Raw genomic sequence first — 12732 nt, 5'->3', positions numbered from 1 at the left:
GTTATATGTATTTTTACTACAAAATACAGTATGGTGAGTATATAGTTCCCTTTTAAACTCTAAATAGTTTTGGGCTGAGAATACATGCGCTGTTTTTATAAATGATTTACGTTATGGACACAAGTGATCAAAAATAAATTCTACGTTGAGTTGTACCATGGCATATCTCTTTATACTTGGTAACTGCTAATTACGTGAGGAGCGTAAACGCGAATCCTGTTGATAGATCTATCGGGCTGACATCCCCAACCGGGCTGGACGACCAGCATTTAACGGTTGCACAGTACTTCGTTCTCGTTACCACACTTTGGTACGGTGTAGGGTTTATTTAAGAGTATGCTGCTGTGACTTTTAGTTAAGTATGGTTACCAAGTGCTCAACGTCTTTTCTATACACGAGGAGTGTATTATGTGTAAACTTTAAATCTTGTGGTCCATAGTTATAACGCTGCTAGCATCAAACCTATATATCTCACCAACTTTATGTTGACGTTTTAAAGCATGTTATTTTCAGGTACGATTTAAGTCTTCCGCTGTGCATTAGCTCATGTTAAGGACATTACTTGGAGTCGATCATCGCAATGAAACCAAATGTTGAAGATTTCGTCCAGGGGGATAAGGACGGGTCGTCACAAACATTAAATTCAAAGTCCTTACGTTTAAGATCGGCATAACTCTTTTGGCGGTCACGGGCAGTCTTAAGTCTAGCTTGAATCTGAGCAATCTTCTCCGTGGTTTCGTGGACTACCTCGGGTCCGGTGATTTACTTTTCGCCTACTTCGGCCCAACAAATAGGAGATCGGCACTTACGGCCATACAATGCTTCAAAAGGTGCAGCATTAATGCTAGAGTGATAACTGTTGTTGTACGAGAATTCGGCGAGTGGCAAATGTCTTTCCCATGCCTTTCCAAAATCAATGACACATGCACGCAGCATGTCCTCCAAGGTCTGAATCGTTCGTTCACTTTGCCCGTCAGTCTGAGGATGATAAGCAGTGCTCATGTCGAGACGAGTTCCCATGGCTTCTTGTAAGGAACGCCAAAATCTAGAGGCAAAACGGGGATCGCGATCTGAGATGATCGATAAAGGTACACCGTGTCGTGATACAACCTCCTTGATGTACAGCTGAGCAAGTCTTTCCATTGTATCAGTTTCCTTCATCGCTAGGAAGTGTGCAGATTTGGTAAGGCGGTCAACAATAACCCAAATAGTATCGTATCCGCCCACCGTCTTTGGCAGCTTAGTAATGAAATCCATTGTGATCCTTTCCCACTTCCATTGTGGGATTTCCGGCTGTTGAAGTTACCCAGAAGGTCTCTGATGCTCGGCTTTAACCTTCGAGCAAGTCAAACACTTACCAACATAAGTTGCAACGTCCTTCTTAAGATTTGGCCACCAATACTGTTCTTTAAGATCGTGGTACATCTTACCCGCTCCAGGATGAATCGAATATCTTGACTTGTGTGCTTCATCAAGTATCAGGTTCCGTAGATCTCCATAAAGAGGTACCCAAATTCTTCCGGCATAACATCGGAGTCCAGACTCCCTAACCTCGAATCGAGAGACAAGTATGTTCAAATGTTCGTGAGATATGTTCTCCTCCTTGAGAGCCTCAACTTGGGCTACTCTGATCTGGCTGTTGAGGTTCGAATGGATGGTGATGTTCAGAGCCCTAACACGAAGAGGTGTCGTCCTCTCCTTTCAGCTTAAAGCGTCAGCTACAACATTGGCCTTGCCAGGGTGATAACGGAGTTCACAATCGTAGTCGTTGAGCATCTCGATCCATCGACACTGTCTCATATTCAGTTGCTTCTGATCAAAGATGTGCTGGAGACTCTTGTGGTCGGTGAAGATAGTGCTCTTAGTTCCATACAAATAATGTCTCCACAATTTGAGTGCAAAGACAACGGCTCCAAGTTCAAGATCATGTGTAGTGTAGTTCCGCTCGTGAATCTTCAATTGGTGGGAGGCATAGGCAATAACCTTTGATCGTTGCATCAGTACACAACCAAAACCACTCTTCGATGCATCACAATAAACAACAAAGTCGTCACTGCCCTCAGGAAGCGATAGGATAGGTGCGGTGGTTAATTTCTTCTTCAAAGTTTGGAATGCTGATTCGTGTACGGGTTCCCAAATGAACTTCTTCCCTTTGTGAGTCAGCGCGGTCAAAGGATGCGCAATCAGAGAAAATCCTTCGATGAATCTTCGGTAATAACCGGCGAGACCTAGGAATTAGCGAATATGCGTCGGAGTAGTGGGGGTCTCCCACTTGCTGATGGCTTCAATTTTGGCGGGATCAACTTTGATACCCTGGTCGCTTACAACATGACCCAAAAATTGTACTTCCTTCAACCAAAATTCACACTTGGAGAATTTGGCGTAAAGTTGTTCTTGTCTTAAGAGTTCAAGCACTAATCGGAGGTGTTGCTCATGTTCTTCTTCGCTCTTAGAGTAGATGAGGATATCATCTATGAAGACGATAACAAACTTGTCCAAGTAAGGCTTGCAGACACGATTCATGAGGTCCATGAACACGGCAGGTGCTTTTGTCAAACCGAATGGCATCACGAGAAACTCATAATGACCATAACGGGTCCTGAATGCAGTTTTCATCACGTCACTTTCCTTCACCCTCAGCTGGTGATAGCCGGATCGCAAATCGATCTTTGAATAAACGCTCGATCCTTGTAGTTGATCAAAAAGATCATCAATTCGTGGAAGAGGATACCGATTCTTGATTGTCAATTTGTTGAGTTCACGGTAGTCGATACACATACGGAAGGATCCATCCTTCTTCTTCACGAACAACACAGGTGAGCCCCAAGGCGAGAAACTTGGTTGCATAAATCCACGATCTAACAGCTCTTGTAGTTGACTCTGTAATTCTTGCATCTCGGAAGGTGCGAGTCTATAAGGTGCGCGAGCTACAGGTGCAGCTCCTGGTACTAAGTCAATCTGAAACTCTACTGCTCTCTGCGGCGGTAATCCAGGCAATTCCTCTGGGAAGACATCGGAAAATTCGTTCACAATTCGAACGTCGTTCACGCTCTTCACCTCAGTTTCTACTGCTTTCACATGTGCTAGGACAGCAAAGCGTCCCTTCTTCATAATCTTTTGCGCTTTCACGCAACTAATGAGGTTCAACTTCGAGGTACATCTCTCTCCATAGATAGCCAGTGGTTCACCATCTCCTTGTGGTATGCGAAGTGCTTTATCTCCACAGATAACATCGGCCTTTATCTTGCTCAACCAATCCATACCGACGATCACGTCAAAACTTCCCAGTTTGATAGGTATCAAATCAATTTCGAAATCTGCACCAGCTATGTTGATAATAGCTCCACGACTAATATGGTCAACCTTTTCAAGTTTTCCATTGGCGACCTCGACAAGCATACTCTCTTTTAACGGGACTAATGACCAATTAATCTTATCGCAAAAATGTCTACATACATAACTTCTATCCGCACCAGTATCAAACAAGACAAAAGCTAAAAGATTGTTGATTGTGAATATACCTATCACCAAGTCAGGGTTATCGCGTGCATCCCTTGCATTAACATTAAAAGCTCTAGCACGCGGTGGTCCGCCATCCTTTCGTTTGTTCGGGCACTCGTTTCTGAAATGGCCCGTCTGCCCGCATTCGTAACACTTTTTCGGCCCGTTGGTGTTCGGCCTCCCTGTCATCGTGGTAGTCTTGCAGTCTCTACCGATGTGCCCACTCTTCTTGCACTTCTCACAAATAGCATTACAATACCTGGTGTGGTGCTTGTAGCACCTCTTGCATTGTGGTAGCGTGCCCTTGTAGTTCGGGTTGGAGTTGTTGTTGTTGGGGTTGGGGTTGTTGTTGTTTTGCCTGAACCCTTCATGTCGCTTCGCCGGGTTTTGATCATAGTTTCTACCCCTGTTGTTGTTATTGTTGTTGTGGTTGTTGTGGTTGTTATGGTTGTTATGGTTGTTGTCCCATTTCCTCTTTTCACTACTACCGGCTTCAAACTTAGCCTTCTCCGGCTCGTCAAGGATGATTTGATTCAGGAGAGTATGCACCATGCGCATTGCTTCGGGAACATTCGGTGGTTTGGATGAGGTGACATTTCCTTTGATGGACTTAGGAAGTCCCGAGAAGTATTTCTCCATGCGCTTGAATTCGGGGGTGACCATGGTCGGACACATTAATGCTAACTCCAAAAACCTACGATTATAACTGTTAAGGTCGTTCCCTACAGCCTTCAACTGCATGAATTCAATTTCCATCTTCTGAATTTCGGTTCTCGGACAATACTCATCAATCATAGCCGCCTTGAACTCCTCCCATGGCGTAGCATACGCCTCATCGATACCTTTTGCTTGAGCTAACGTGTTCCACCACGTTAGCGCACCGTCAGATAGCGTGCAAGATGCAAACTTGGTCTTATTGTCCTCCGAACAGTTGCTAACTCGGAATACTGATTCAAGTTTTTCAAACCATCTGGTGAGACCAACTGGTCCCTCGGTACCGCTGAAGTTATGCGGTTTGCAGCTCTGGAATTCCTTGTATGTACACCCATTTCGAACGGGTGGGATAACTGGTGGTGGTGGCGGTGGAGCTTGGAGATTTCTTTCTGCTAGGGCTGCAGCGACCCGTTCGCTGATCATGTCCTCAATCTGGGCGGCGGTAGGTGTGGTTCTTCCATTAGCCATGGTATTCTAAACAAAAATTTTGACCCAAGTCAAAATCCAGCATGCAAGTAGTAGTAATACAGTATATAGTGACTAACATGGAATCAAAACATCACATGTTATTAAATAATGCATCTAGGTACAAATACCACAGAATCATCGTACAGCAATGTAAATAGAACATCGTGCAAGAATTAAATAACGCAAAGTTCCACTCATTAATAATAATAAGTTTCATACATCTGAATAAGTTCGTACAATACATATGAAATACATGAAACTATATTTAGATTACATCATGAAATCTAAATACAAAGTCCTACGGTGAAGGCGGGTGAACTGCTCCTCGAGCCAACTGCTCCTCGAGCTCAGTGACTCGAGCTCGGAGAGTCTCAACCTCCCTCATCAGTTCCTCGTTAGAGGGAGCTGGTGGGGCAGGCGGTACAGGTGGTGCCGGTGGTGCTGATGCAGATGGTCTGGCTCCGGATGTAGACGGTACGTCCCTAGATGTAAGTGGTCCGTATCTAAATCTAGGTGGTACGGTTCCAGGAATAGTCAATACGTAACGGGGAACCTTACGTATCTGTGGGTCGGCAGGGTATGGCACAACTCGTTTACGAGCAGTAACCCTATGACGATGGCCAAAAGCGTCAGTAAAAGCACGACCTCCATTCACCCCTGGAATGACGGTGCCGTCGGAACGGTACCGCTTCTTCGGCGGGGTGGAGGGTGCCTGAATAGGTCTATTAGCAGGATCCTCATCATCGCTGGAGTCGTCTGATGATGAAGAATCGGCGGATGATGAGTCATCCGAATCGTGTGGTGGTAACACCGGTGGCTGAGCTGGTAATCCGAAGCGTCCGAAGGCGGCCAACATCTGTCGGTGTCTGCCTGGCGGAATCACGACTAAACGTCCGTCGGGAGTGCGTCGGCAAGGCGTGCGCATGTGGTTACGAAAAGGCCCTTCCCCGAACTCTGCGGGGATCTCAATACCACCAATGCGGGGCTGTGACCTCGAGGGTCCGGGAGCAGAAACTGGGGCAGGTGCACTAGTACCATCTCCGGAAGTGGAAGCGCCGGGATCACTAGTGGGTGTCGGGGCCGGTGTATCGGTAGTAGCAGCAGCAGGTGTAGCAGTAGGTAGGGCGACGGGGTCTGAGTCTATACTGCCCGAAATGCCAGCAGGTGGAACATCCGACATCTGAACAAGGAAAAATAAATTTTCCATGTCAGTATGTCATAAAGCAAGCAAATAATAGGCCAACAGTTTAAATCATGTATAACAATAAGTAGCATGGCAATATCAGTAGTCGTACGAAACTAGCATGCAATCGAAAGCAAGTAATAGCATGCAGTAGTGAAATCACGTAGTAGCATACGGCATATAGCAGTAACAGTAAGCAGCATCATGTAGTAAGTTCAGCGGAAACAAGTAAACTAGCAAGTTGTAGATTAGTCCTATTAGTGAATCCTACTCGGGTCAGTCTTAGACTCACTAATGCAACCTAATTCCCTACAACCAATGCTCTGATACCAAATGTGATGCCCCGTACAAAACCATCGTGTACGAATCATCAACAACAGGATCATTACAAGGTTAAGTACTATATGCTGTAATTAAAGAAGTTGCATTCACGATAAAAAGATGATGTCATAACCGACATCAAATGTTTTACATTTCAAAAGCATGCTTCACTAACTAGAAGCAAATAATAAGTGTACGTGACCCCAAAGGTCGTTACATAACATAGTTTCAAAAGTAAATAAGTTTGAATGCAAGATAAGTAGTCATGCGATAACAACTCTAAGCAGCGGGTTCTACAGCACGACTAGTACACAGCGGAAGCAACCTCAAGCACCTGAGAAATACATGCTTAAAAACGTCAACACAACGGTTGGTGAGCTATAGTTTAAGTATAACAGTATGTAAGGTAGGCCACGAGATTTCAGTGCTACAAAGAGCGTTTCAAAACAGTATGATAAAGTATATGTTAACCGTGGGCACTTGGTAACTAACTTAACGTTTAAAATACCCCCTGAAAGTACACTTGGCGAGTGCGTATGTTTACGAAGTATTAAACACTCGTTGACTGCTAGCGCGACTAGCCCGAGTGGGGATGTCAAACCCTATGGATCCATATCTAAGATTCGCGTTCACCGGTTCATAAACCAATGATTAAACGTTACCGAGCTAAAGGGAATGTTTCTGCCGTTATATAACCCACACATATATAAGTTTAAGTACTCGTGCCTAGTATGTAAAATGTAAAATGCGCATGTATTCTCAGTTCCCAAAATAAGTTAAAGTAAAAAGGGAATGCTATAACTCACAATGATATGTAGCGGTAAAGTAGTAGTCGGGAAAGGTGTGCAAGTAAATGGTCCGAAGTCCTCAACCTAAGTCAAATAGTACTAAGTCAGTAAATCGTCTTAATAGGTTTAAAAGTATGTATTTAAGGTTTTAAGGGTCATCATCAATCATCATTAAACAAAAGGCATAAAGTAAGTTTCGTTTATGAAAGTAGTTTTCAACAAAGTCTGACTTCAGTCAGTCACCACGGCCTATACCCTTACTGAATTAAGGTGAGACCAGTGGACATAGCTCCGTATATGAGTCCCTTAAGTGTGGTAAAATTTACAGAAGCAAAATCGTCTTGGTTTGACCATGGCGACGGTCTAAGTGCGAGTAGGTCAGAAATTTCTGCACAACGTTAAAGGACATAGTGACGATCGGAGGGCCATAAATCCTAAACCGTAACTCGGATTAAGACGAGTCCTATATGAAAAGTTATCTACACGAACTGAGCTATCTGAAAATCAAGGTTATAGTAGCCCAGGTGTACTGGTCTGTTACAGAAACCAGAAAAACAGAAACTGTACACAGAAAACAGAAAAGTAAATGGACATAGTGACGCTCGGAGGGCCGTAGACTCTAAACCGTAACTCGGATTAAGACGAGTCTTATATGAAAAGTTATCTACTCGAAAAGTTCTATCTAAAAATCAAGGTTAGAACAGCCCAGGTCTACTGGTCTGTTCCAGAATCATCAGGTCAGTAGGTTTTGGACAGAACAGTGAGTTTAAAAGGGGTTCCGGTGGTCTTGGTGCTTGATGTTCATCATGGTTCTCATCCTTGATGCATATAGCTTCAAGTGTACAACTCATTGATGTATCTACATCATCTTAACCAAGTCTTGACCATCATAACCCTAGTGCAAGTCTAAGACATGAAGCACAACTCACTTAAGAGTTGTATGAAGTTTGATGAACCAAAGTTGCATCAAAGTCTTAGATCTAACACATACATGGACTTTAAAGCTAATAACAAGTTACAAACTTGAAAGTAAACTAACTAATCAAGATCATAAGTAGTAGAACATAGTTCTTAGTTTGATCTTGAAGATCCAAGACTCAAAAGTCTAGATCCAAAGTTACATTTAAAGAAAACTTGTTTGTGTGTTCTTGAACTTTCAAAGTTAACTTAATTTGTTCAAGAGATATGAGATCAAGACTAACTTGTAGCACTTGACCATATAAACTAACTACATGAAATTAAAGTGTATAAAATAAAGAAACAAGTTAACTAAACAAGTAATTAGTTCAAGGGTTGCTCATACTTTAAAGATTCAACCAAAGTTGATCTTTAAGTAAAGTAAACTTTAAGTTTACTTCCATGATTTACAAGTATGATTTCAACAACAAGAACTTTATAATCTTTGAAACATTATATGTAGAACTTAAACTAGAGAGTTTAGTTCTTGATTGTTCTTGTTAAAACAAGATAAAAGATGAATCAAACTAGAAAGTTAGATTCTTGAAACATGTAAGTAAATAACAACAATTAACAAGACAAGTAACATTAACAACAAAGAACAACAAATGATGATGATGATTTGCATGTATGTATAAGGTTTTAAGAAGAAAAGAAGAAGAGAAAAATTCTTCAAGATTACTTACAAGAACTAGAGAAAAGAGAGAAAAGAAATGTTGCAAGTAAGAGTGTGAGTTGGAAATGAGAGATGCAAGTGAGTATGTAGTGTAAAAAAAATCAAAACACCACTAAATGGTCACCATATTTTGGGCATTCAGCAGAGAAAGGGAGTGGATGGCTAAGTTTAATGGTTATTAGCATGTAAAGTTCATAAAGGTGGATATAAGAGTTGATTTCATGGGGATTATGTGTCAACTAGATTCTAAGTCTTCCTAAACTAACTAGTTGCATGTTAAATGGTACTTACAAGTTGCAAGAGTGGGCTAAAGGTTCATTAATAAATGTAGGGTGGGCTTATAAGCCCAAGTTCAAGAGTCCATTAGTTTAAAACAAGCCCAAGTTCCAATTATAACAAGTTAAGCCAAATAAAGCCCAAGTAACTAACTAATAGCCTTAGTTAATTAAAATGATTAATAAATTTAATCATGAATGTAAATAATATCTAAAAATATTATTCGTGAAAGTTCCGGGTGTCACAAAGACGTTTCGGGCCCTTAAAAGTCAAGTACGGGCAATCATGGCAACATGTAAATGTAATAACGTACATTCATTTAATCATACGTATTAATAATAATAATTATTAATAAATAAACGTTGGAAATTCTAGGGTCATTACACACATCCTTCGTCATTTGTTGACTGAGATTTTGAGGCAGTCATTTAGACACATCCTCTTGAGGCAGTCACAGGGACACATCCTCCGTCATTGCTGACTGACTGGTTTGGGGCAGTCATTTAGATAAATCCTCCTGAGACGGTCACCAGGACACTTCCTCCGTCATTGCTGACATTTTAATGTTAACTCCCCCTAGACAATTGTAGGATTTAGGAGAGTTAGTTTTGAAAGAACGGGTTTTACATTGTTACTTGTGTAAAAGACGGTTTAGATTTTGAAAATCATATTGTGACACCGGGTCTCACACTGTAATTTATGTGAGAGCCATTGTTCTCATCTCCCCCTCAAAATGTGATGCATCAGATTTTGAAGACACGAAACTCCCCCTAGGCAAGTGCATCACTCCCCCTAGGCACTTGCTGGGATCCTAGATGGAAGAGAAATCAACCATGCTAATTTGATCAACCAGATTTTTGAAGGTGGGTTCATCTAGGGCCTTGGTCAGTAAGTCAGCTAGTTGACTTTTGGTGGGTACAAAGTACAATTCAACATTGCCTTTCTCAACATGATCCTTTATAAAGTGGTAACGGATGTCAATGTGTTTGGTTCGAGAGTGGTGAACTGGATTGCTAGTGATAGCAATGGCACTCTGAGAGTCGTAGTAGATCGGGATTTTGTGGAAGTTGAATCCATAGTCAAGAAGTTGGGTCTGCATCCACAGCACTTGGGAGCAACAACTTGCAGCAGCAATGTATTCAAACTCAGCGGTGGAAAGAGATATGCATTTTTGCTTGCGGGAGGACCAGCTGACTAATTTACGACCTATGAATTGAAGACCACCAGAGGTACTTTTTCGGATTATTTAGTCACCACCATGATCAGCATCTGTGAATGCTATAAGGTTGAATCCGGTCCCAAAGGGATACCAGAGTCTAAGATTGGGTGTGCCTTTGAGATAACTAAATATTCTCATTATGGCCTTGTAGTGAGAGTACCTAGGGTTGACTTGAAATTGGGCACAGAGACATACAGCAAATATGATGTCGGGTCTACTAGCAGTGAGATACATCAATGAGCCAATTAGGCTCCTATAGGGCATCTGATCAAAAGGTTGACCATCCAGATCAGCATGTAATGAAATGTTGATTGACATTGGGGTGGGGCTGATTTTCATTTTAGGAAAGTTAAACTTTTTGAAAATATCGGAAATGTATTTTGATTGTTCGATGAAAATCCCCTTTGGAAGTTGTTTAACTTCTAATCCTAGAAAGAAATGAAGTTCTTCGAGCATACTCATTTCGAACTTGTTTTTCATGAGTTCAGAAAACTCATAGCACAGAGCGGGGGAAGTGGAGCCGAAGATGATGTCATTAACATAGACTTGAATTAACAAGATGTGATCATTCTGTTTTCTGATGAATAGAGTCGTGTCTATGGTTCCACGAGAGAAACTGTTCTTGAGAAGAAATGCGGTCAGGGTTTCATACCATGCCCTGGGCGCCTGTTTTAGACCATAAAGAGCCTTTGAAAGGAGATACACGTGATTGGGGCATTTGGAGTCTACAAAACCTTCAGGTTAACCAACATAGACCTCTTCTTGAAGAATGCCATTCAGGAAAGCAGTTTTTACATCCATTTGATAGACGATAAATCGCTTGTGAGTAGCATATGATAGGAACAGACGGATGGCTTCTAATCGAGCTACAGGAGTAAATGTTTCATCGTAGTCAATTCCTTCTTGTTATCTGTATCCTTTTGCTACAAGACGTGCTTTGTTACGAATGATGATGCCATAAGGATCCTTCTTATTTTTGAAGATCCACTTGGTATCAATGATGGTTTTGCCAGATGGACGTGGAACAAGTTCCCATACATCAAGACGATCAAATTGATGAATTTCTTCTTGCATGGCAATAGACCAGTCGGGATCTTAGAGGGCCTCATAAGCAGTTTTAGGTTCGACCTTACTCAGAAAGGCAGCGAAGAGACATTCATTATTGGAAGCATTACGAGTGCGGACAGGAGCATCTGGATCACCAATGATTTGATGAATTGGATGATCTATAGTCCATTTCGTGGTATGTGGAAGAGGTGAATTGGATCCATCATCAAGAGAGGTGTCGATATACGAAGAGGATGAAGATCCAGTAGGTTCAGTGTTGGCAGTAGGGTAGGTGGAATTTTCTTCCCACAGTGGAACAAGGGTATCGACATTTTGATCAGTGGAAAGTACGGGAGGAGTTGTAGCGTCGAAGATTCTAGTATCTGTTTCATTTGAAGGAGAAGCTTCACTAGTTTTGAGAGGAGACGATTCAACAGCTGGAGTATGAGAGTTGGAAATAGGAGCGTTATTTGAGGAAGACACTCCAGTGTCAAGGTCATCTAGAAGAAGAAATTCTGATGAATTACTTTCATCGAATGGTGATTCGCCCACGACCACAGGAGTAGAGGAATCAACTGTGATTGATTCGGGGAGAACATGTTCAGAGGGTACAGTGGGGTTTGACGTCATTGGAGGGATGATGGGTTCAAACAACACATCCAGATCATCAGAGGTGGCCAATGGAACATGTCGGAAGTGAGAATCAGAATTGAGACCAGGGCGAGAGCCATTATGTCCAAGTACCATTCCAAACATCTCGTCAAACCTAACATTGGTGCTTTCTTTAATGATTCGAGTTCGACAATTATATACATGATATGCCACACGATCCTGAGAATAGCCAATAAATATTGCTTCATCACCACGAACATTAAACTTTCCAAGGTTGTCTTCATCATTTAGGACATAGCAGACACATCCGAAGATCCGAAAGTACTTCACATTAGGTCGACGATCGAAAAGAAGTTCATATGAAATTTTGTCGAACCGACGGTTAATGATGGACCGATTTTGGGTGAAACACGCAGTGTTGACAGCTTCAGCCCAGAGGGACGGAGGTAATTTGGAATAAACAAGAATTGTTCTTGCTGCTTCAACAAGAGTGCGATTTCGTCTTTCAATAACGCCATTCCGTTGTGGAATACGAGCGGCAGAGGTTTGATGGGTGATACCGGCATGATCTAGATATGAATTGAGAACTGAGTTTTAAAATTCGGTGCCGTTATCAGTTCTGAGGATGCGTACAAGTTTGTTGGTAGATAGTTGGATTCTTTTCAGAAAGTCAATGATTATTTTGGGAGTTTCAGACTTGCTTTTCAGAAATCTGACCCAGGTGTGAGTAGTCATCAACTATCACCAGAATGTACTTTCGGCCTCCAAGACTGGAAACACGCATTGGTCCACAATGGTCCATATGTAGCATATGCAGTGGACTGGTGGTGTTGTATTCAGTTTTTGACTTGTGAGAGGATTTATGAATTTTTCCCATAGCACAGGAAGGGCACAAGTGAGTGGAGTCAAATGAGATGAGTGAAACACCGTCAACAAGATTGTTGGAAACCAATTTGTTGAGGTTCTGAGA

At 42.1% G+C, this 12732-nt stretch overlaps 1 protein-coding gene across 1 annotated transcript; it reads right to left on the bottom strand.

The window, feature by feature from the left end:
- Positions 1 to 10130: 10130 nt before the first annotated feature.
- LOC139896962 (uncharacterized mitochondrial protein AtMg00810-like) lies at positions 10131 to 10565 on the bottom strand. Its single transcript, XM_071879597.1, has one exon. The coding sequence runs from the start codon at positions 10563 to 10565 to the stop codon at positions 10131 to 10133; it is 435 nt and encodes a 144-aa protein (XP_071735698.1).
- Between the last annotated feature and the right edge of the window lie 2167 nt (positions 10566 to 12732).

This window comes from Rutidosis leptorrhynchoides, chromosome 1 (assembly GCF_046630445.1).
Source record: "Rutidosis leptorrhynchoides isolate AG116_Rl617_1_P2 chromosome 1, CSIRO_AGI_Rlap_v1, whole genome shotgun sequence".
In the NCBI taxonomy this organism is placed as follows: Eukaryota; Viridiplantae; Streptophyta; class Magnoliopsida; order Asterales; family Asteraceae; genus Rutidosis; species Rutidosis leptorrhynchoides.
This window is presented reverse-complemented; position numbering and strand designations above follow the sequence as displayed.